This window comes from Pelophylax lessonae (assembly GCF_965119305.1).
Source record: "Pelophylax lessonae genome assembly, chromosome: 12".
NCBI lineage: Eukaryota > Metazoa > Chordata > Amphibia > Anura > Ranidae > Pelophylax > Pelophylax lessonae.
In genome coordinates this window covers 185396243-185422257 of record NC_138779.1, presented here as the reverse complement: position 1 = coordinate 185422257, position 26015 = coordinate 185396243, and the positions used below count along the sequence as shown (strand labels likewise).

Sequence of the window (26015 nt, the reverse complement as noted above, 5' to 3'; positions counted from 1 at the left end):
CAAATTCTACAAACAATACCCCATAATGACAAAATGAAAGAAGTTTGTTTGAAATCTTTGCAAATTTATTAAAAATAAAAAGCAAAAAAAAAAATCCTATGTACATAAGTATTCACAGCCTTTGCTCAATACTTTGTTGAAGCACCTTTGGCACCAATTACAGCCTTTAGTCTTTTTGAGTATGATGCTACAAGTTTGGCACACCTATTTTTAGGCAGTTTCTCCCATTCTTCTTTGTAGGACCTCTCCAGCTCCATCAGGTTGGATGGGAAGCGTCAGTGCACAGCCATTTTCATATCTCTCCAAAGACGTTCAATCAAGTTCAAGTCTGGGCTCTGGCTGCGCCACTCAAGGATATTCACAGGGTTGTCCAGTAGTCACTCATTTGTTATCTTGGCTGTGTGCTTAGGGTCGTTGTCTTGTTGGAAGATGAACCTTTGCCCCAGTCTGAGGTCCAGAGCTTTCTGGAGCAGCTTTTCTTTACGGATGTCTCTGTACATTGCTGCAATTATCTTTCCCTCGATCCTGACTAGTCTCCCAGTTCCTGCTGCTGAAAAAAATCCACACAGCATGATGCTGCCATCGCCATGCTTCACTGTAGGGATGGTATTGGCCAGGTGATGAGCTGTGCCCGGTTTCCTCCACACGTTGCTTGCCATTCAGGCCAAATAGTTCAATCTTTGTTTTATCAGACCAGAGAATTCTGTTTCTCATGGTCTGAGAGTCCTTCAGGTGTCTTTTGGCAAACTCCAGGTGGGCTGTCGTGTGCCTTTTACTGAGGAGTGTCTTCTGTCTGGCCACTCTACCATACAGGCCTGATTGGTGGAGTGCTGCAGAGATGGTTGTTTTTCTGGAAGGTTCTCCTCTCCACAAAGAAACTCTGGAGAGTGACCATTGGGTTCTAAGGCCCTTCTCCTCCAATCGTTCAGTGTGGCTGGGTGGCCTGCTCTAGGAGGAGTCCTGGTGGTTCCAAACTTTTTCTATTTACGAATGATGGAGGCCACTGTGCTTATTGGGACCTTCAATGCCGCAGATATGTTTCTGTACCCTTCCCCAGATCTGTGCCTCGATACAATTCTGCTCCGGAGGTCTATGGAAATTTCTTTGGACTTCATGACTTGGTTTCTGCTCTGATATGCACTGTTAATTGTGGGACCATAAATAGGTGTGTGCATTTCCAAATCATGTCCAAGCAACTGAATTTACCACAGGTGGACTCCCAAGTTGTAGAAACATCTCAAGGATGCACATGAGCTCAATTTTGAGTGTCATGGCAAAGGCTGTGATTACTTATGTACATGTGAGTTTTTTTTTTTTTTTTTTTTTTTTTTAATACATTTGCAAAGATTTCAAACAAACGTCTTTCACATTGTCATTATGGGGTATTATTTGTAGAATTTTAAGGAAAATAATGAATTTGATCCATTTTGGAATAAGGCTGTAACGTAACAAAATGAGGAAAAAGTAATGCACTGTGAATACTTTTCGGATGCACTGTCTGTAAATGTTTTAACATATTTCATTGTGTACATTTGTCCATTGGAGGGGTATTCATAGTCCCTTTACATATATATATTCTTGCCTTTGAATTGTTCTACTTAGGGATTAGAACCCTCCAATGGCAATACTAGCAATTTAGCACAATTCTTACACATACAATATTTTGGATTAACACAATAGACATAGCTCCATGATTGGTGAAGAGCTGCTCATGTGACTTTGACAGATTACATGACCACGCTTTCTTTCCCGCTTTTTCTTTCTTCTTCAAACTTCCATTCATTTAATAGTAGTCTGCTGGCTTCAGGCTCCCAAAGTTGGCAGAGAGCCAAGCACAATGGGGCTAGAGTACGGCATCTCTTTCATTCAGCCACTGAAACTCACTTTCTCTTTCGTTCATTGACAGACACATCTCCTGATCTTCTTGACCATTGGGTTACACTGCCCCCTTCAGGAATAGGACACTAGGTAGAAAAAGAACTTGACTACGACTACCCCCCCCTCTGCTATAGGTACTCCGTTTTTATTCTGCCTAGTCAGGAGTAAGGACCTAGTTCCTTGCTGGGATCTCTGGTCCTGGCAATCTTTTTCTTTTTAGAATAGATTTTTCTCCTGTTTTTTTTCTTGTGAGATCTACAATCAACTGCTGGACTGGGCAACGGGTTGGATAATCTAGATCAGGTGTCTTCAAACTATGGCCCTCCAGTTGTTAAGGAACTACAATTCCCATCATGCCTAGTCATCGCTGTGAATGTCAGAGTTTTACAATGCCTCATGGGATGTGTAGTTCGCAACAGCTGGAGGGCCATAGTTTGAGGATCCCTGATCTAGATCCAGCAGTCACCCCAGTCTGGCTAGCGAGCGTGTGCAGACCTCAGCTCCGCGTTAGGTCGGCCGCGACATAGCCCCACCAGACAGGACCCCCCCATGTTCCCTTCCTTCCTGTTAAAGACACCCCCTTCTCCTTGTTTTAGGGTCCTATGGGGTTTTTAACCTCTCCCCCCCCCCCCCCACCTATACTGGGGGCAGTAGGATGGCCTAGGCTACATCCTGGGGAAGGGGCACGGTGCAGTAATGACGATTGGGGGGGGGGTGATACGCCGCTGTGATCCGCTGTGGGGGGGGAGGTACCTGGTGGGGGTCTCCTGCCTCACTCCCCTCCTTCCTGGTATGTACAGACCTGGGCTCCAGTGTCCCCTCCTGGGAGCCTCGTGGAGTTGCCATTTTGTTGTAGCCTATTCTGTATAGGCTGGTGGCCATATCTGTGTAGCCGCAGCGGCCATTTTGCGTTGGTCCAGCATTGAAATCAATTGTGGCCATTGCAGTAGAGCCTTGCGGGCAGTGATTTTGGTGGTGGGCCCCAATCCTTATCCTCTGGTGCTGACTGCTGGGCCTTCTTTTCCTCCTGAACACCGCATGTGGAGTGCTTGGAGCCTGCTGCTGACGGTGCCTGCCTGGTGGGGGGGTGAGTCTGGTAGGGTTCTCTCCCTTTCTCTGCTGCAGGATCGGGGGGTGCTTTGTGCCTGGTGACTAGTGGTATTACCAGTGCGGATTGGGGTGTCCCCTGGCAGTGTTTCTTTTTTTTTTTTGTGCACTTTGCTTTGATTCCTTATGGAGTCCTTGGAGCACATCTCCCCACCTAACCCCCTCTTGGAGCCTGCGGGGCCCTCGTAAAAAAAAAAAAAAAAAAAAAAAGCCTTAACTGATCTCCCTTTTCAGGGAGATTGTCTGTTTGGAGCTATCCTGGATGATATTATGAAGAGTCTCACAGGGGGGAAGAGCACCTTTCTTGTGCAGGCTAGTAAGAGTAAGGATGCTCGTCGTAGACATGGCCCATCCTTCTCTACTCACAAGAAGTTTTTTTTCATCCCTCAGGGTAAGCCGACAAGGGATCAAAGCCTGTAAAGCCTCCTTGGGAGGATCCAAGCGACCTTGGTCTGGCAAGTTGAGAGTGGGATTCTCCAGACCCGCAGACAAGGCTCCTTCAGCATGAAGGGGCACCCTCACCCGTATCTGGGGTGGGGGGAACATGTTCGCTGTTTCCCAGACCCCTGGACTTCTTTGGTGCAAGACAAGTGGGTCCACAAAGTTATACGGTCCAGCTACAAGATTGAGTTTCGTTCCTACCCTCCGGAAAGGTTCTTTACTTCCAACGTGCACCTATCCCCGGACCACTTACAGGCTCTCCTTGGGGCGGTGCAAGACCTGGTATTTCAAGGGGTGATTGTCCTGGTTCCAACCGCGGAATGTTTTCAGGGGTTTTATTCAAACCTGTTTAGAGTCACCAGGAAAGAGGGCAAGGTGCATCCACTCCTGGACCTCAAGGCACAAAATTGCTTTGTGGGGGTACAGAAGTTTAGAATGGAGTCCATTTGCACAGTGGTTTTCCTTGCCTCTATCGACATCAAGCATGCTTACCTACACATTCCAATATGTGTCAATCCCCAGCGCTTTCTCCACTTTACCGTGGGAGAGGAGCATTATCAGTTTGTGGCATTAAACTTTGGTCTCACCTCCACTCCTCGGGTCTTCACAAAAGTGTTGGCCCCGGTGCTAGCATTGTTACGTTCGCAGGGGATCCTAGTATTGGGCTACTTGGACAACCTTCTTCTGCCTGTGGAGTCATCTGTTGCTCTGGTGGCTATCAAAATACAGACTCTCTGAGGGATTCAAGTGGGTTCTGAATTATCAGAAGTCTGCTTTGGTTCCTACCACAAAGCTGCACTATCTGGGTCTGACCCTGGACTCCGCTCTAGCCAGAGTGTTCCTTCCTCTAGAAAACTCCAAAAACTGCAAGCTGCAATTCATCGTCTGCTATCCAGCAGGTGGTCATCCCTCTGAACTTGCATGCGAGTGCTGGGCCTGATGGTTTCTACCTTTTTGAGGCGGTCCTGTTTGCACAGCTCCATACAAGGTCCTTGCGAAGGGAGATCTTGGCCGAATGGGACAAGCGTCCGAAGTCTCTGGGCAATTGGATGCGGCTGAGCCGGGACATAAAAGGGTCCCTGATCTGGTGGCTTTGCTCTTCACCATTGCAAATCCTTTCTCCCCTTTTATTGGACGGTGGTCATCACAGGTGCCAGTATGTTCAGGTGGGGAGGTGTCCTTTGCCAGAGCTCTGCTCAGTCCAAACTACAGATGAATGTCCCTTCTTCTGCACGGTCACGGGATCCTCTGGCAGACGCCACAGAAGCGCTGGTGGCCCCGTGGGGCCAGTATCGTCTGATTTACACCTTCTGCCGAGACTCTTGCGCAGGATGGAGGCAGAAGAGATTCCGGTCATTTTAGTGGATCTGGACTGGCCTCGCCGGGCTTGGTACGCCAACCTGGTGCTGCTGGTCACCGACATCCTTTGGAGACTGTCTCTCAAAGAGGATCTGCTGTCCCAAGGGCCGATCTTCTATTCTGCCTTACAGTCGCTGGCTTTGACGGCTTGGCTGTTGAAAGCCAGGTACTGAAGGATAGAGGTTTGTCTGAGTCGGTGATTGCAGCGCTGTTGAAAGCCAGGAAGTCTACCTCTAGGAAGATCTACTATCGTACGTGGAAAACGTACGTTTCGTGGTGCGATTATCTTGGGGTTCACCCTCGCTCTTTCTCAGTTGCTGGGGTCTTGACCTTCCTTCATTGGGGGGTTGAGCAGAAATTGGCTTTGAGTACCATCAAGGGCCAGGTGTCCGCCTTGGCGGTCTTCTTTCAACGACCTTTGGCCACACACTCACTGGTGCGTACCTTTCTGCAGGGGATTTGACACTTTGGCTTTTCCAGTGCAGTCTCCGTTACCACTTTGGGATCCCAACTTGGTGCTCTCAGTTCTCCAGAAGCCTCTCTTTGAAAATCGTCAGGAGATTCCTCTGCTTACGCTGTCCCAGAAGGTGGCCTTTTTGGTGGCAATCACCTCTGCGTGCAGGGTGTTTGAATTGGCGGCATTATCTTGTCGTTCACCCTACTTGGGGGTCCACAGAAATAAGGAGGTTTTTCGCACCTGTCCTTCGTTCCTTCCAAAGGTTGTCTGTTTTCAATTTGAATGAAGACATTGTGTTGCCTTCCCTGTGTCCCAGGCCATAACATCCTAGAGAAGTGGCGTTGAAGGCCCTGGATGTGGTTCGGGCGTACGGGTGTGGTTTGGGTGTACCTGGCAGCTACAGTCAGATTCACTATTTGTGCTCAAGCATGGGCCTCAGAAAGGACTATCTGCTGCTTCTGCGACCATTTACAGATGGATCAGATAGATGTTAACTCGGGAATATTCCATCAAGGGTCAGGTTCCTCTTTTCCCTGTCATGGCGCACTCTACTCAGGCAGTCAGTGCTTCTTGAGCCTTCCGTTACCAGGCCTCAGTGACGCAGCTTTACAAGGTGTAGAAAGCCAAACTGGGGTGATTGTTTCCCGTGACATAATACGATGTACACTACAGAGGAAGGGCATGCATGGGTGTCGTCCATTAAGGAAGTCTCTCTTAAATCCCATGCACAAAAAAAGCCTGCCTAGAGTTGCCAAGGCCCATGTTGAAAAAGACTATTGGGACTCTGTACCCTGGAGTTATAAAACCAAGATAAATGTTTTTGGAACTGATGGCCTCAAATGGCATTACCAAGGTGAGGAGTACAAAGAAAATGGGGCCTACAGTGAAACATGGTGGTGGCAGTGTCCTCCTGTGGGGCTGCATGAGTGCTGCTGGTGTCAGGGAGCTGCATTTTATTGATGGTATTATGAATTCACAGATGTACTGCTCTATATTGAAAAAGAAGATGCTACCATCACTCTGTGCCATTGGTCGTTGTGCACTTTTCCAACATGACAGTGATCCAAAACACACATCCAAGGCCCCACTGTTGCATTTCTGAAGAACAGGGTGGAAAGGGATTCAGTGGCCAAGTAGAATCTGAACCCAATTGAACACCTATGGGGAACTCTGAAGAGGCGAGCATCACTCTCCATCCAGGATCCAAGCTCTAAAAGAGGTTTTTCTTGAAGAATGGGAAAAGATAGATGTTGCAATATGTCGCCACCTTGTTCATTCCATGCTTAGACTTGGTGCTGTCCTTACAAATCATGGAGGTTATACAAAATACCAGATGTAGTTGTTTTTTTGTGGGGTATATTCGTGTTTGCATTAATTGATTGAGTAAAACTGAAGATTTTGTAATCTAAAGTTATATTATTAAACTTTCATGTAATGAGCTAAACAAATGTTCTATAAAACTCAGTTTTTCAGAAGGGGTGTACTCTTTTATGCTGTGCACTGTATCCTTTAACTTTGACTGCAAGACTGAAGGGTTCATTTAAAAAGCAGCAGTATTGCTCAAAAAATACAGAAACAAAATGCACTCTTACAAAGCACAGTGGTGCGCTTCTGGACTCCAAAGCAGTACAATTGAATGTTTCAGTGGACACTGGAGGGTTGAATCAAGGTTCTCTTCAATGCAGCCAGAAGAGAGCTTTGCATGCATTGTAATGGAGTTTAAGTGATGAGTGATTGTCCTACTAATGGCTGCAGCAAGTGGATTTAGTAGTTTGTATTAGAGCTGCACGATTAATCGTATGAAAATCGCGATCTCGATTCACCCCTCCTGACGATCTAAACCTGAAATATGCTCGATTCTTTGCATAGCAGAGAGAACAGCTGTGGAAAAAAAAAAAAAAGCCTCCTTGCAAATGGCTATCAGCAAAGTCTCCCAGTAACTATAAACAAAAATGATTACATTGTATCTTTTCCTTCCCTCTGCCAGGGAGAAAGGAAGTTTAACCTCTTAAAGACTGGATCTTTTTCTGACATTTGTTGCTTGCAAGTTAAAATCAGTTTTTTTTTGCTAGAAAAGTACTTAGAATCCCCAAACATTTTATATATTTTTTTAGCAGAGACCCTACAGAATAAAATGGCGATTGTTGTAATATTTTATGTCACACTGTATTTGCGCAGCAGTCTTTCAAACGCAATAGACTTTAATGAATAAAAAAAAAAAAACGGTAACAGTAAAGTTATCCCAATTTTTTTTTTTGTTACACAGAGAATCGTGATCTTTATTCCAAGCTAAAAAATCGTGATTCTCATTTTGGCCAGAATCGTGCAGCTCTAGTTTGTATGCATATTTACTAACTAAATAGCACATTTTTTGCTCTTGGAGTCCCTGAATAATATTAGAAGTCATTGAGTACAGATTTAGGAGGATATGCACTTTAGGTGAAATTAGCCTTCTTTGGTGAATTAATCAGCTATCCTACACTATATTGTCAAAAGTATTGGGGCACCTGCCTTTACATGCACATGAACATCAAGGGTATCCCAGTCTTAGCCTGCAGGGTTCAATATTGAGTTGGCCCACCTTTTTACAGCTATAACCGCTTCATCTCTTCTGGGAAGGCTGTCCACAAGGTTTAGGAATGTGTCTATGGGAATATTTGACCATTTCTTCCAGAAACCCATTTGTGAGGCCAGGTGCTGATGTTGGACAAGAAGGTGTTGGATTTTCTGCTCTAATTCATCCCAAAGGTATTCTGTTGGGTTGAGGTCAGTACTCTGTGCAAGCCAGTCTAGTTCCTCCACCCCAAACTCGCTCATCCATGTCTTTATGGACTTGGCTTTGTGCACTGGTCCCAAATTATTTGGTAGAGGGGGGATTATGGTGTGGGGTTGTTTTTCGTGGGTTGGGCTTGGCCCCCTAGTTCAAGTGAAGGGAGCCATTAAGGCATCAGGTTATCAAGACATTTTGGACAATTTCATGCTCCCAACTTTGTGGGAACAGTTTGGGGATGACCCCTTTCTGTTCCAACATGACTGCGGGCCAGTGCACAAAGCAAGGTTCATAAAGACATGGATGAGCGAGTTTGGGGTGGAGGAACTTGACTGGTCCTGACCTCAACCCGATAGAACACCTTTGTGATGAATTAGAGTGGAGACTGCAAGTCACGCCTTCTCGCCCAACATCAGTGCCTGACCTCACAAATGCGCTTCTGGAAACATAGTCAAACATTCCCATGGACACACTCCTAAACCTTTTTATTCTTTTGAAGATCTACCCATGTCAAATCACTAAATACACTATTTAAATACATGAAAAGGAACTATTTTTATCTGCTGGATGATAAGTGAAGACATGCACGTGCTCTTGTGATGTCACAGTATATCCTCTGTGTAGCTCTTTGGAATGCTAGTAAACATCTGCCGGAACTCTCTCAATGCCATGCGCTTCCTTCCTCACCTATTATGTGCCACACTCATTCCAAACCCGATTGCCTCTGTAATGCCAGATTTTGTGTAATTTGAGTATCTAAAAATGATATGCCTTTTTGAAGGTATAAAATGGTAAAGAGTTCTTCTTTATAGAGCACCAAAGGTTTTCAGAGCAGTTGATAATCACAAACCACATTAGAGAGCGGTACCTACTTTTATCAACGATCCTTACCGTTTCTGCATCTTCCTTTCTCAGACCCAGCAGTCCAAGTTTGTGAATTGGCAAGTAGACACAGAATACAGAGGACAAGACTTCACAGCCGCTGTCACATTGGGCAACCCAGATGTACTAGTGGGATCTGGTAAGGAGAATATTAATATCAATAAATTCTACTGAGAGCAAAGTGTTCTGCTCACTTTTAAAGCTGATCTTTGGCAAAACCAATAAAGTTCTATATTTATATTTCTTATGCTCAGTTATGTTGTTTTTATTACCTCCTTAAAGTGGAAATTCAGCCAAAACCTAACGCTAAACTTCTCTCAGCCACATTCTAAACCTAATCTATTTAACCCCGCAAAGGAGAGATCGCTAAACTTGCCTATTCTGTAGCCGGTCCCACGCTGAGATGTCAGCGGCGGCTTCAGTGTGTGGGACTGTGCAAGAGAGGCCGCCAACAATGGAAGCCCCAAAGTAACTCTAAGGGAGACGTCCCTTCCCAGGCACTTTACAACCACTGTCGGCTTTCTCTCTCTACACAGCAGACATGATCCCTCGGCGTCTCTCTTCCGGGTTCGGCGGCTCCGGCGCTGTGAGTGGCCGGAGCCACGATGACTTCACTCCCACGCATGCGCGCAGGGGATTAACTTTCCGGCAACTTCCCGGCAAGGAACTCTGCATGTAGTGCAAATATCTCCTAAACCGTGCAGGTTTAGGAGATATTAATTGTACCTACAGGTAAGCCTTGTAGGGCTTACCTGTAAGTAAAAGTCAACAAAATGACTATACTACCCTGCTTTAAATCCACTATAAGGTGTTTGTTGTTTGTTTGTTTTTTTTTTGGGAGGGTAGGATTTTCGTTCACTTTCTGTCACAGAGCTGCAACAAAGTTAGCTGAATCTCCCAAAGAGAGTGAAGTTCCCTTCTTAGGCAGTTGTCAATGTCCCAAAACCTCTTGTTCTAGGGACAGCTTTAACATTTTTTGGATTTTTCTATCTTGGTCACTAGTACAAATAAGAGGATATATCTACCTAGTGGGGGATGCAGACCTTGACAAATTTCTCCACTCTATCAAAGACAAAAAAAAGTTGTATCTAAAGATACACTTCATTACATCACTAAATGTATTTTTTAAAAGGCAAGAAGTGTAAGTACCTACATTTGACCTTGTATCCGCCTCTTGAAGTGTGGAAATAGAGATGAAGAAGCTGTGCAAGGTGCCAGTGTGTGCTGTGTGCTAAAAGCATGCTGTAACGGAACCGACACCCACACTTGTGAACTTCCGTCAGTATACAGCTTCCTTCAGTCTTAAGCATAGATATCAAATATTCCAGCCGCACCCATACAAAGCTAGCCGACAACTTAGCGTGTACTGGAATATTCTCGTTCATTGAACAGTTACACAGAATTTATATACAGCATGGACATCCCCCTCCTGATCAGACTACCCCATCAAGTCAGGGGCCGTCTGATTACACCAGCATATGCAGATGACATTGTATACAGAAATAGAATTAACCTGAACTAATTATCTAGCCATCTGGACAGAAACCATATGTGAGTTCATTAACAATTAACAATGGGACAGACAGGCTTAACGGAATACACGTCGCACCTCAGTACACAAATATTAGGAAAAGACTGCCAGTGACAGATTGTCTGTCTCTGACATTAAAGTACAATACACATTATCATAAGTGTAAACACATAACCCATTTGAAGTATTGCAAACCATATTTTCAGTGTCCATTAAGTATCTGTCTTTCACTCCCTGTGACGGTGAGTACCGTCACACATGCTGATAGGATCATAACACATAGAGGGACTCATTACTATGCTGCTTCCCCTTTCACTGTCCCCTCACAAGCTGGGGGCAGGTACAAAACAACATGGCCTCAGGAAGTGGGTTTAATAATACTGACCATTAGACAGTGAACATCTAGTGGCAGAAAAAGTACAGAGGAAATCTCTGAAAGGAAGATAATATTGCAGCAAAAGCTGGTTTTATCTTATCTTTCAATGGGCTAATATTCATGTCCTATTTTTTTGACTGGAGTTAAGCTTTAAGATTTTATTTTCTGCAGTATCACTAAGAATAACAAATTATTAGAAAAAAGAAAATTACTTTTATACTGTACAAGATTTGAAAGGCCGCTGGATGTCAGTGGCCATAAGATTTATTAAATGTTATCAGTAAACGCATGCATGATCGGCGCACAGCAAAAATCTTTTCATAGGATAACGTCTTATACGCATCAAATAGTATCAAATAAATTGTGCGTGAATGTTCATTTCCTTCCATAACATTACTCACTGTGTTAATGTACAATTTCAAGTGTTTCAGCAATCCATAAGCAAATGAATATGTTTTGTCTCTAGGTATTGTGGTTGCACACTATCTGCAGAGCATCACATCTAATCTAGCATTGGGAGGAGAACTTGTATATCATCGGCGTCCTGGGGAGGAGGGGACAGTGATGTCATTAGCAGGAAGATATACAGGTAATAATTCCATATACAATATGTATGCATTATTTATTTTTCTATGCACATCCGTTGTATTCTTCTGTAAAGAAAAGTGTGTGTGTGTAATTACTAGCATAATTTCTTGAAATCTTTATATTAAAATCTATGTAAACACACAACTGTTAAGGCACATGGTAAATAAGCACATATAATGTGGGGAATACATTAGCAATTTGCCTTTTGGACAAAAATTTTATTCTTTTTACCTTTCTTCATGTTTTACTGGTTGTGCACATGACCACACCATTAATTTGCAAGTCCACTTCTGGATAGAAGGGAGCAGGAATTTGATTATGTCACACACAGGCAGGGAACTAAAGCCAGCCATACATGGATAGACATTTGACCAGTTTAGCAGGGACCAGCTGAATTTCCATCCATGTATGGGGACAGTGGTTGTGCAGAAGTTGGTCTACTGATTGATCGGGAAAACCTGACAGAGTGGTTGTACAGAAGTCAATCAGTGGCGCCAACTATAGCCGGCAGCACTGATTAATGTATTCTGAAGGTGGAAAAGGTTCCTTACTGTCAGACTACAATAGCGCAGCAGGAGGTTTCCCCTGTTCCCTCCGCTCAGTGTGGGGGGGGGCATCCCGCTGCGCATTGAGCGTCTAGATGAGGAAATAGTCTTTTTTTTGGGGGGGTGGGGGGGGGGGGGGGGGTTCAAGTCGATTTAAAAAAAAGTGTAGCCTGCCTAACTTCCCTATCTGCATTTGCTCTGTACCGAAAGGCCATGCCTGCTGCAGCTGCGATTTGATGGCAATGCTTCAGCTGGAGCCCCTGTCAATCAACAAGGCAGGGCTGGGCAGGGGGGCATGGCAGGAAAGCCAACCATGCTGATGCATGCCATCCTCTATCTCTGTATAGCAAGCCTATGGACACAAACTGACCACAGAAGCGTGATCTTGTCACTTCTTGAAAAATCGGAAGAGGTGAAACAGGTTGTGACATGCCCCCCGCAATCCTAGTGACATGACTTGTCTTGGGGAAACGCCTGGTGCCTGAGACAAGCACTGTCAATCCCTGCTAATATATTTGTCTCCTTGCTAGATGCATGGTTGGACCGGGGGCACGTGGTCGACTACTTTTCTCAGAAACAACGCCACCTAGAAAGACAGGACCAACAAACAAATAAAATATTTGAGGTGACGTTTGACTTAAACCCAGCCAGGGCCTTGTTTCTCCAAAGAGAATGAATGATATACGGAATACGGTCTCCCTTAACCACTTTACCACCGGAGGATTTTGCTGTCTTACGTCCAGGCCACTTTTTGCGATTCGGCACTGTGTGACTTTAACTGACAATTGCGCGGTCATGCAACGCCGTACCCAAACGAAATTACGTCTTTTTTTTTCCCCACAAACAGAGCTTTCTTTTGGTGGTATTTGATCACCTGTGCGATTTTTTTACTTTTTGCGCGATAAACAAAAAAAAGCGACAATTTTGAAAAAAATAACAATATTTTTCAAATTTTTTTCATATGAAATTCCCTCCCCAAAAAATGTAAATATCAATTTTTTTTAATCATTTTAGGCCAATTTGTTTCTGCTACATATTTTTGGTTAAAAAAATTGCAATAAGCGTATTTTAAATGGTTTGCGCAAAAGTTATTGCGTTTACAAACTAAGGGAAAGATTTCTGTCATTTTTTTTTTTAACGAGTAATGGCGGTGATCTGCGTTTTTTTTTTTTTGTTTAAACAAGCGGGCGGATCTCCACACTCGATTCCCTAACGATACTCCCCTGGCCCGACTCCCGCTGTGCCTGAATACAGTGGGAGCGAGCCTCCGGGGGCGCGCGCGCGCCGCCGAGAGAGGGGAATGTCTGGCGATGTAGGTCTACGTCGTCAGACGTTATCGAACCACTTTGCCGCAGTAGCAGCTCAGTGAGCAGCGGTAAAGTGGTTAAAAACCACATCTGTCACATTAGCTGACGTCCCCGCAATAGCATGATCCCGGAAGGACGTGCGAGTGTGTACTAGCCGGCTAGCTCTGCTGTTTTTATGCAGTTATATGCCGCACAACTCTAAGTGCAACCTTTTATTTTGTGATTAAAGTTTATAAAGGTTTTACACTATGACGAGTTTTCTAATCTGTTTTCGGGGAGTGTCACTGCATGAGATACTTTGAAGTTCGACCATTTTTTGTATGGGTTCTAAGGGAGACTGTATTCGCTATTGTTCATTCTCTTTAGAGAAACAAGGCCCTGGCTGGGTTTAAGTCAAAAGCGCTACTGACCCCTTCATAAGAGGTCCAGCTAATCGGGTAAGCAGGCATTTGTAGCTTTGGTGGAGGTCACATCACATTTCTGGTGGTTGAAGGTGCTATTTTCACGTTGAAAATCAATCTGTAGGGTTTATTTTATTACAGAAGAGACATTGTATGTCTCATCTGTAGTAAAAAGTCTGCCCGCATGACACATTGCAGTCTGGTTGAATAAATTTAAATTTATTTTAAATAAAGAAGGCCATTCTACTACATTCAAACTGTGTGTGTGTATGTGTGTATGTATATATGTATATATATATATATATATATATATATATATATATATATATATATATATATATATATATATATATATATATATATATATATATATATATATATGTATATATATATATATATGTATATATATATATATATGTATATATATATGTGTATATATATATATATATATATATATATATATGTGTATGTGTGTGTGTGTGTGTGTGTGTGTGTGTGTGTGTGTGTGTGTGTGTATGTATGTATGTATGTATGTATGTATGTATATATAATATGTGTGTGTGTGTGTATGTATGTATGTGTATATATATATATATATATATATATATATATATATATATATATATATATATATATATATATATATATATATATATGTATGTGTGTGTGTGTATATATGTGTGTGTGTGTGTGTGTGTGTGTGTATATATATATATATATATATATATATTCCAAGATCATATTGTAAAGTCTGTGGCTGGCTTTGGAGGAGAACGGGGAAACCTAACCAATGATGTGATGTTTAATTCTAGTTAAATGCAAAGGTTTGATGCATGGTTAACTCTCGAGAGTGAAGCCCTAAGGCTGACTGGTAGTTCTTAACCTGTTGCCGACCACCGCAAGTACATATACTGCGGCGGTCAGCCCCGGCCAGGCAAAGTGACGTATGGGTACGTCACTAGCCTGTCACTAGCTTGTGAGCCAATAGCGGGCGAGAGCACGCCCGCGGAGGCTCGTTCCCTAACAAGTCAGTGCGTGTGTCACTCGCGAAAGTTCGCCGTGAAGGGAGAAAGGCAGGCGGCTAATGTAAACAAAGCCGCCTGTCATTCTTACCTGTGGAAAAATGGAGATCACACGGTTCTACTATGTAGGACAGTTGATCTCTGTTCTTACACCAGTAGCTATGTCCAATCACAGTTAGAAACACGCCCCTAGGGACATACTTAACCCCTCCTTCCCCAATAAAGTTAACCCCTTCCCTGCCAGTGTCATTTTTACAGTAACAGTGCAAATTTATAGCACTGATTACTGTAGTAATGTCACTGGTACCCCCAAAAGTGTCAAAAATGTCAGTCAAGGGTCCGATTCTTCCGCCGCAATGTCTCAGTCCCGCCAAAAAAATTGCAGATCGTCGCCATTACTCGTTAAAAAAAAAAAAAAAAACCAACAAAAATGACAAAAATCTTTCCCTTAGTTTGTAAACGCAATAACTTTTGCGCAAACCAATCAAAATACGCTTATTGTGATTTTTTTTTTTTTTTTTTACCAAGCATATGTAGCAGAAAACAAATTGCCCAAAAATGTTAAATTTAGATTTTTTTTACATTTTTTTGGGGGGGGAATTTCATATAAAAAAAAATGCGAAAAATGTTATTTTTGCAAAATCGTCGCTATTTTTTTGTTTATAGCGCATGATCAAAAAATCGCACAGGTGATCAAATACCACCAAAAGAAAGCTCTGTTTGTGGGAAAAAAAGGACGTGAAATTCGTTTAGGTACAGCGTCGCACAACCGTGTAATTGTCCGTTAAAGTCACGCAGTGCCGAATCTCAAAAAAAACCCTGGTCAGGAAGGGGGTAAAATCTTCCGGGGCTTAATTAAGCTAATTGGTACTTACTATTGGATGCAGGGTCCCTCTGGCTGCAAAGCCTAAAACAGAGAGGCAAAATATCAACCAAAAATCCTCATAGTTTCATGAGGGTCATAGTCTGCATTTTTCTTCCTCTAAACATGGCGAGTCGAGTTCATGCCAAAGAGCTAAATTTTGGTCTCCTCTGACCACAGCACTTTCTCCCAATCCTCTGAATCATTTAGATGTTCATTGGCAAACTTCCAACAAGCCTGTACATGTGCCTTCTTGAGGAGGGGGGGGACACTCGCTGTGTTTGGAGGAAGAAAAATGCTAATTATGACCATAAGAACACCTTCCCTACAGTCAAGCACGGAGGTGGAAACATTATGCTTTGAGGCTGTTTCTCTGCTAAGGGTACAGGCTGACCTTGTCGCATTTAGGGGCCAATGGACGGGGTCATGTATTGTAAAATTTTAGATGAGAACCTTCTTCCCTTAGTCAGAACACTGAAGATGGGTCTTCCAGTATCACAGTGACCCAAAACATACCGCCAAGGCAACAAAGGAGTGGCTCAAGAAGAAGAACATTAAGGTCATGGAGTGGCCCAGCTAGTCTCCAGACCGTAATTCTACAGAAAATGTATGAAGGGGCTGAAACTCCAAGTTGCCAAGTGACAGCCAAGAAACCCTAAAAAGGAGCTCTTTAGCCCCCCCCCCCCACCCCACCTAAAAAAAAAAAATTAAAGTCAGCAGCTAAAAATACTGTAGCTGCTGATTTTTAATATTCAGACGCTTACCTGTGCAGGGATCTCGCGATCTCGGCACCCCAGTTGATTTTTCAATCAGCTCTTGGGTGCTGCGCTGCCATTTCATGTAAGAGAACCCAGCAGTGAAGCCTTACGGCTTCACAACCGGTTCCCTGCTGTGCATGCGTAAAGCCCGCTGCTGTTTCGTGAATGGCCCGGCGGCGGGGGTAAGAGGGAGGGGGGCCGAACACATACCCGCTCCTCCCCCCCCCCCCGAAAGGTGCCAAATGTGGCAGTGGAGGGGGGAGGAAGCAAACAAGCAGAGCTTCCCCTTTTGAGTGGAGCTTCGCTTTAAGGATTTAGAGAAGATCTGTAAAGAAGAGTGGACCAAAATCCCTCCTGAGATGTGTTCAAACCTGGTCACCAACTACAAGAAAGGTCTTACCTCTGTACTAGCCAACAAGGGCCTCTCCACCAAGTACTAAGTCACGTTTTGCTTGGGGGATCAAATACTTATTTTACTCACTGAACTGCAACTCAATTTATAGCATTTGTATCCTGTTTTTTCCTAGATTTTTGGTTGATATTCGGTCTCTACTATCATGTAGAATACACCTATGATAAAAATTATAGACCCTTCATTTAGAATACACCTATGATAAAAATTCTAGACCCTTCATTTCTTTGTAAGTGGGCAAACTTACAAAATCTGCAGGGGACCAAATAGTAATTTTCCCCACTGTAAACTGCTGCTATGCTTGGCTTTATTTGTTTAAACTTCTTTTCTTGTTGCTTCATTAATGCTTTCTGATTTCTTTATAGCTCCAAATTGGACAGCGACACTAACGCTTGGACAAGCTGGAGCACATGCAACATATTACCATAAAGCTAATGATCAGGTACTTTAGATGTATTTGAATTATGTATGAGCAGAATCTCGAGTCAGTTATTAACCACTTGCCGACCACCCGTTTTACTGCTACAGGGAGGCGGCTGTGTGCAGGATCAAGTATATATACATGATCCCGCACTTTTGGGTAGTGGGCGCGAATGCTCGCTCCCGCTGTGATTGGACTGGATGTCCGCTGGCACCCGCTGATCATTCGTTACCCAGGCAGATTGCTGTTATGTCAGTACAGAAGGCATGGATCAAGCAGAACATGGATTCATGCTTTTCCTAAGTAAAAGCACCCCCCACACAGTGCACACAGTTACCCCTTTGATCACCCCTAATAACCCCTTCCTATCAAGTGTCCTTAGTTGAGGGACAGTGCACTGGTCCCCAAAAAAAGTGTCAGTGTCCGATTTGTCCGCCGCAATATCGCAGTCCCGCTAGAAGTCGCTGATCGATGCCATTACTAGTAAAAATAAAGTCTGATAACAGCAGGGGAAAAAATGCATTTGGAGGAAGGCTGAAAGCAAGAGTCCCTTTTTTTGATTTAAGAATACATACTTAAATAGATGTTTTTTTTTTTTTTTTTTTGTTTTTTTTTTAAACCAGAGTTTTGTGTCACTTTAAAACACTTTATGAAGTATTTTCAAGCAGGACCCTTTATCCGTCACCATATGTCATCTTTTAAACAGTCTTACTAAGGACACACCCTGCCTATAGACTTCCCCGGGCCTTGTGCTTCCCTGCAGTGTTGGAATTGAGGAAATGGAAATTGGAAATTAACTTACACATTTCAATAAGTGCACATTTCCCCATGTTCTATATCTTTTACTAATGCTACAAGTAGAGAAAAATAATAGCAGATCTGCCGAACATCCGGTGTGCTCCTTGGCTGACATGACGGTGGCTTTGCTGCACAGAAATCTAAACCAGTGCTGTCAGCCCTGACTGATGGATTGCAGAACTCAAACATTCACTCTTCCCTTATTTCTCTGCTCATATATACATTGATATCTTTACTAGAATAACAGTGCTACTGCCTTGACTTCCAGGAGCTACCTCAAACACTGGGTTAACAGTGTGTAGGGAAAGAGCTCTTGGGAAATGTAGCTCTAGGGGATGTGCCTATAGTAGTGTTCAAAAGAATAGTCCAACAGCACTAACCTGATCAATCATTGTTTTTGGTATAAATTATATTTCTACATGGCAAATAATTTACTAGTAGGTATAGTAGAGTAAAAGCTCAGAGAAAACACACATTACCAGTCCCTGCGCAGATCCTGGAGATTGATTCTCAAGCTGAGGAATCTTGTAAATATGGCCTGTGGTGAAACGCATGAATGAAGCGTGGCAGCTCTCCTAACCCTCCATGGGATATGAGGCAAAGAAGCTGTACAAAAAATAAAGAAAGGGCGGTGTGCGCTCTGTTTCTTTATTTTTTGTATAGTAGAGTAAAAGAATACCAGCAGTCATGACATGCCTACTGCTGATTCTGTGTAATTGAATGGAGCTTGTTCACAATAACAGTGGAGTTCAATTAGTGAGGCCATTCAGTTTGGGAAAAAACAGGTGGCCCTAATTTAGCCACTTGCTACCCGCCCGCCGTCAAATGACGGCGGAGCGTTGCAGCTATTGTTTTGGGACGCCGTCCTATGACGGCGCACCAGAACAGCCTTTTTTCGCGCACGGCGCACTAAGCGGCGATCGTGACCGCGCCGTGTTGCTAGGACACGGCACGACCCCGATCTCGGTATAGAGTCCATGACATGACTCTTTACCCATGTGATCGGTTGTGTCCGATGTATATGAGGAAGTGCCATTTTTCGGCTCTCCTCGCCTCACACTGTCAGAGTGTGAGGCGAGGAGAGCCGATCAGCGGCTCCTCCTCCTAATAGGGGAGACAAGTACAAGTGATCAGGGCACTGATCATCAGTGCCCTGATTACACAAAATGTAAATAATGTGCCCTCAGTGCCCACAATCAGGGCCCATAGTGCTGCCAGTCAGTGCTCATCAGTGCGGCATATTAGTACCTGCTCATCAGTGCCCATAAGGGCCACCTCATCACTGCCCATCAGTGCAGCCTATCAGTGCCGCCTCATCAGCGCACATCAGTGAAGGAGAAAAATGATTTATTTTCAAAATTGACTCACAGAAAATAGGAAAAACTTTTTTTTTTTTCAAAATATTCTGTCTTTTTTTTTGCAAGAAATAAAAAAAACCCAGCGGTGATTAAAAAAGCACCAAAAGAAAGCTCTATTTGTGTGAAAAAAATGATACAAATTTCATATGGGTACAGTGTAGCATGACCGCGCAATTGTCATTCAAAATTTGAGAGCGCTGAAAGCTGGAAATTGGCCTGGGCAGGAAGGGGGTGAAAGTGCCCTGTAGGCAGGTGGTTAAGGAAGAAGGCAGCAAATGTTGTACATGCTGGGTATAGTGCATTTCTCTCTGAAATGGGTCGTTCCAGACTTTGTTCAGAACAGTGTACTGTGGTTAAAAAGTTGATTGGAGAGGGGAAAACCTATGAAGAAGTGCAGAAACTGATAGGTTGCCCAGCTGAAATGGTCTGAAATGGCAACCAAAACCAGAAGGACGTGGAAGAAAACGGAACACTACCATTCAAATGGTTTGAAGAGTAGCCAAAATGGCAAAAACTAAGCCAATGATCAGCTCCAGGGTGATCAAAGAAGGGGTGTAAAGTTACCTGTGAGTAATTTAACAAATTAGACACCTATTTTCAACAAGAAACCCTCGCAAAGTCCCATTATTGGAAAAACTACATGTGCTGAAGAGGTTACAATTTGCCAAAGAATACATTGACTGGCATAAAAAGAAGTGGTGCAACATTTTGTGAAATGATGAAAGCAAGATTGTTTTTTCTGGGTCTACGGGCCGCAGGAGTTTGTCAGATGACAAAGACTACATTAGAAGAAAAGTGCCAAGAACGGGACAGAGGGGCACCACAAGTGCAGCCATCTGAAAGGGCTCCTCCGAGTCCATTCCGGAGCTTCTTGATGAAGTTAACGAGTCGTGGAAGAGTCGTGGGAGGTGACGGCTGAATTCAAGCCACAGTACACTGTGAAGACAGTGAAGAATAGTAGTGCAAGCATCATGATATGGGGAGGTTTCTAATACTTTGGTGTCAGGCCTATTTATCGCATACCAGAGATCATGGATAAGTTTTGAACACATCAAAATATGAAGAGGTCATGTCGCGTTATGCTGAAGAAGAAATGCCTTTGCAATGGGTGTTTCAACGAGACAATGACCCCGATCACACCAGTAATGGCACTTTTCCACTGCAAGTAGCGGCTCTGCTCTACTCGGCCCTGCTTGGCCCGGTTTGCTTTTCCACTGCTGGTACCGCATGGTACGGTGTTGGAACCGTTCGGTACGGTACGGTTTGCTTTACCACTAAAGTAGTACTAAAGTTAAGTGGGTGGGATAACAACGGGGTGGGTGGGATTCTCTGACCAATCAGTGGCTAGTAGTGACTGCATGCAAAGGATTGTGGGATATGGTACCGGGTATGGTACCTCTTGGAACCACAATCGATGTGGTACTGTTTTTGAGAGCCGTACCGTTCGGTTCCATGCAGTGGAAAAGCGCCACCGTACCGTACCGTTCCTACACCGTACCATGTGGTACCAGCAGTGGAAAAGCACAAAAGCGAGCCGAACCGTTCGGTTCCATGCAGTGGAAAAGTGCCATAAGTGAGCAGCTTATTGGTTCCAGACCAACAAGATTAACGTTATGGAGTGGCCAGTCCAATCCCTGGAACTTAATCTAGTAGTAGACTTGTGGGGCGACATCGAAAATGGTAAAACCAAGAAATGTAGAGGGAATTAAGGAATGTAGTGCAATCGTCCTGGGCTGGAATACTGGTTCACAGGTGCCAGAAGTTGGTGAACTCCATGCAACACAGATGTGAAGCAGTTCTCCGAAACCGTGCTTATACAACTAAATATTAGTTCAGTGATTTACAGGAAAGCTAAATCTTCAAGCATTTTTCAGTTTATTCAGTAAATGAGTTTGTAAAGTAAAATTCAGATGCTGCTATTTTTTTTTTTTGAAAAGCTTAAAATGTATTTTTCTTCACTTACGTAAAGTAATAACACATTGGAAACCTGATTTGATTTGGAATAGACTGTGCAATGTTCCCAAGGCATTTGCATGTATGGAAAAAAAAATAATTCTATTTTATAATGATTTTGAGCTTTACTCACTTTCTCAAACCCACTGCTATCATTTTGAACACAACTATACATCAATAGGATCTGAGCTTCTGGTTTCTGCCCCTGCAAGAATTTTACACGCCTTATGATAATGTCACTGGTGGTAATAGTTTTTTTTTTTTTTTTTCTACATTTAAACATATAGTGGAAAAAAAAATTCCGTGGAACATCCGGACTTTAGTCCCTGAAGGTTGAGGACCCAAACTTGGTACAGCCCTTAGTCCCGTCCAGCCGCAGTCTCCCATTGACTTTGGCTGTTTGCAGTGGGGCTGGACACTACAGCTATCCCTCCTGGGTGCCCTAAAACGCTGGGAGGATGCACCTAGATGGCCCTGTGTGCAAGAGGTTTCCCAGCAAAGCAATGAGCATTTTCAAAAAAATGCTCCACAATGGCAAGCCTCCATTATTGTATTCTCTTGGCAGGTTTCAATTCTGCAGCTAGGGAGTTGAAATAAAAACTTGCAGGCCCATTGCCATGGAAGCCTTTGTATTTGGCAGTGGAAATTTTAGCAATAGGTTTGTGAAGTGTAAATGGAGCGTCCATGTATAAGACTAGCATAAATAATTCACTTACCCCCCATTACTGGGTATTGTTCCCCCCTAAAAATGTTTTTTTAATTTCATCAGCTTCAAGTAGGAGTGGAGTTTGAAGCTAGCGCCAGGATGCAGGACACAAGTGTCTCCTTCGGTTACCAGCTGGACCTCCCCAAAGCCAACCTACTATTTAAAGGTATGAACAGTTAGAATTTGGGCCACTATAGGGCATTATGACCAATGCTGGTGTTATGGCATGTTTTTTTTTTTTTTTCCTCTTTTCCTTTCCTTTAAAAAGTATGCTTTCAGTTACTCTACATTGCTTGACAGCTTTGTGATCCTTTTTTTTTTTTTTTGATTGTTTCATCTTTAATGTTTACAATGAAGTCTTTCTTTCACGGCTTTAAGAGTCCATTCAGACTAGCTCGACTTGTCAGGCGACTTGGTCGCCTGACAAGTCGCGGTCGGTCGGTTGCTCGCCATTGAGTAGTATAGGACCTGTTCTAATAGGAGCGACATAAGTCGCTTCGACTTAGAAAAAGGGTCCTGTAATACTTTGGGGCGACCTGGAGGCGACTTGCATTGACTTCAATTATATGAAGTCTGTGCCCCGCGACTTCACAGGTCGCCCCACAAAGTCGTGTTGCGCCAGTCTGAATGGGCTGTAAAAGAAGACCTGGTACATAAACAGTCAGTGAATCTAAAGTAGAACTTTGACCTCCCAATTAAAAAAAAAAAAAAAAAAAAGTATTCACTGCCACACCTAGTTGTAAGCGCTTATGCACTTGCAGTTTTTTCTTGTTCCCCTGTAATTTCTCACAAATTCCTGTTAATGATGTCAGTGAAGTCCCCCCTCGAGCAGCTTTTTTAACCACTGCCGTACCGGGCCTATTTTGGCACACTTCTCCTACATGTAAAAATAATTTTTTTGCTAGAAATTTACTGAGAACTCCCAAAGATTATATATTTTTTATTAGCAGAGACCCTAGGGAATAAAATGGCAGTCATTGCAACATTTTTTTGTCACACGATATTTGTGCAGCAATTTTTCAAACGCGTTTTATTTATTTTTTTGGGTCAAAAAAACAGTTTCATGAATAAAAAAACCAAAAACTAAAGTTAGCCCAACTTTTTTTGTATAATGTGAAAGAGGATGTAACGCTAAGTAAATTGATACCGAACATGTCACGCTTTAAAATTGGGCACAATTGTGGAATGGCGCCAAATTTTGGTACTTAAAAAAACTCCATAGGCGACGCTTTAAAAATTCTTACAGGTTACCAGTTTAGAGATTGAGGTGTTCCTGGGCTACAATTGTTGCTCTCACTCCAACGTTCGTGCCGATACTGCACATGTGTGGTTTGCATGTCATTTACACATGCGGGTATGATGAACGTATGCATTCGCTTCTGCATGCGAGCACGCAGGGACGGGATGCTTTCAAACTTTTTTTTGTAATTTTTCATATTTTTACACCTTTTTTTTTTTTTCCTTTTTTAAGTTTTTTTTTTTTTTTTTTTTATCACTTTTATTCTTATTACAAGGAATATAAAGGTCCCTTGTAATAAGAATAGGGCATGACATAGACCCCACATCTCTTCATAAAGAGGACCCAAGTCTCCACATCTCTCCTCTAGGCAGGAAAGACTGCGATCAAAAAAACATCTCTGCCTTTCCAGCCGAGGTCTCAGCAGTATTTACAAACTGCAAGGCTGGGCGTGACGTCATAACGTCGTGCCCTGGGCCTCCGAGAGTCAAAGAGACTGCTGGGGACCATCTGGTCCTCAGTATTCTCTATGGTGAACTTCCACCACTGTCTGATTCCTTCTCCGGCTCGCCGATCGCACGGGCGAGCCGACTGAAGCAACGGAGGGCGAGTGGGGGGGCATCCTCTGCTGTGACCAAGCGGTTGAACTGACGCTATGATTGTTCTTATGGTGAAGGGAATCGTCGGCTGCAAAATATGATATCTGAATGATCCTTGGGCTGGAAGTGGTTAAAGGGCTGACAACACTGTTGTACAGTTTCTAAATTTAGAGCAGCGTTGTCTTTTTTTTTTTTTTTTTTAAGCTGTTTTCCAGTGCTAGATAATATTTTGTATTCTTTGTAGCCAGCAGGTGGAGCTAGCTTCTTTTTAGTTTTTCAGCTTCCCCATGCCTCCTGTAAAGAGGAATCTAGAGTTTGCAGAATGAAAAATTAGGCAGGGCACATGCAACGGGGTTTGTTTCTCTCTGTATGGGATGAAAATTTATTATTTTGTTTTACTTAAACCAGAACTTCTGTTAACTCTTGTGTTTACGTTCTTTTCTCCTTGTTCATGGTATATTTTTTTCCCCTTTTTGTTTTTGGCTAATTTTGTATGTCCCGTTTCTGGCAGGTTCAGTAGACAGCAATTGGATAGTCGGGGCAACTTTAGAAAAGAAACTTCCACCACTTCCTCTCACGCTAGCCATGGGAGCCTTCCTCAACCACAAGAAGAACAAATTCCAGTGCGGCTTTGGCTTGACCATCGGTTAACATCAGCTTCCGCACACGGCTTGTGGTCTCACCTCTACACCTAGACATGTGGCCTCTTCATCTGCTTTTCTGACTGCCTTCTCCCTCTCCCCAGTTTCTTAACTCGCCCTTCCACCCCAAAACTCCTGCCAGGCACATTTTTTTTTATGGACTTTATTTTATCATTGGGGTTAGGGAGGCAGTGAAGGAATTTCCCGATATCTAATGTAGGTACCTAGCGCGGAGGGGAAGCCATTCTTGTCTCCTCTTATGAGGGACCTCATGGTTGGGTAAGGTCTGAAGGAAGAATTTGGTTTGTCTGTTGCAACCAATCTGATTCTTCCTTCCATGTTTGAAGTATGGTGTGGAATAGTAAGAGAATATTTGGATGGTTGCTCTCTGCAAAACCGTTCTGTCATCAGATATTGGATCACGAGGTCATCAGTTATTTTGGTTTGAGTGAGTTTTCTTTCTGTGTGTCCTGTTCAGTCTGAAGAGCTGTTTCCTCATTTTTATTTGTACCTTTAAAGCCATTAATGCAGTCTTCTCAACAACTCCATGTTATGAATGTGACTTGCCTGTGTCTGAGTGTGATGCCATGGGTGACTGATCTTCTCCATCTTGTCTGCTTGATCCGCTCTGCTCTAGCTTATGACTTTTGGGGTAGGGAGGCGTCATGTCTAGGTAGAGGGTCTTCTCATGGGACCTGCCTGAGCCCTGTGTCCTCCTAGGCCTTGTGCTGCTGTTGGAGAGGGGAAGGAAGCTTCAGTCCTGCTGCCTCCTGACCTCTCTCTGTAGGAGCTTGGATGTAAATCATGTTTATAAGTTATAAAGAGAATAATGACACTGATCTTTTACACAAAACAGATGTGGAGCCCCGAGCGAAGTCATGACCGGGCATGTACAGCACCAATAAACTGACTTCCGCAACGGGATTATTTTGTGTCAGTGTGGTTTATTTTATCATTGGCCATCTTGATGTCTAACCATTGTTTGAGATGATGCTTGTTAAAGCGGTAGTCAAGTCCGCTTTTTCATCTGTACCCACAGGTAAGTCTAATAAGGCTTACCTGTAGGGTAGAGTGAATACATCCTAAACATGCACCGTTTAGGAGATATTGACATTTGTAGCAGCTGGTGACATCACCGCCACACTGTGCTCTGAATGGACGGCACAGCAAAGAAATGCATGGCATGCTTACGTTAGGTCTACTCGGGTTTACTGAGGATCTTGATGTCAGAAAGACCTCCGTAAATGATTTACCCCGTTTGCTACCGGCCTTATTCTTTGTAAGTTATGTTAAAATAAAACAAATAGAAAATGACTAGAACATAAATTGCAGTGCCCCATTTCATTGGTGGTCAGTCGAAGTAACCCTTAGGATACATTGACAGTCAGTTATAGAAGGGCTGTAGTACACTGGTGGTCAGTAGAAGGAATACTCCTTACATTGGTAATCAGTGGGAAGAACGCTCCTTACATTGGGGGTCAGTGGGGAAAAATGCCCTGAAAATGTCATTGGTGTCATCGCTTATCTGATCGGTAGAAATTTCTCAAGGCATCCCTAGCAACCTCCGGAGGAACCTTGGCTGAGAAAGGCTGCTTAGTGTTTACTG

The 26015-nt window shown here is 43.4% G+C and overlaps 1 protein-coding gene across 1 annotated transcript in view; it reads left to right on the top strand.

The window, feature by feature from the left end:
* Nucleotides 1-25336, top strand: part of TOMM40 (translocase of outer mitochondrial membrane 40) — a 63144-nt gene extending 37808 nt beyond the window's left edge. Inside the window, exons 6-10 of the mRNA XM_082274086.1 lie at nt 8928-9033; nt 11268-11390; nt 17062-17138; nt 21996-22098; nt 24280-25336. Coding sequence (XP_082130212.1) covers nt 8928-9033; nt 11268-11390; nt 17062-17138; nt 21996-22098; nt 24280-24419 — 549 coding nt within the window. The 3' untranslated portion in view covers nt 24420-25336. The remainder of the gene's footprint in view (nt 1-8927; nt 9034-11267; nt 11391-17061; nt 17139-21995; nt 22099-24279) is intronic.
* The last annotated feature ends 679 nt before the right edge of the window (nt 25337-26015 follow it).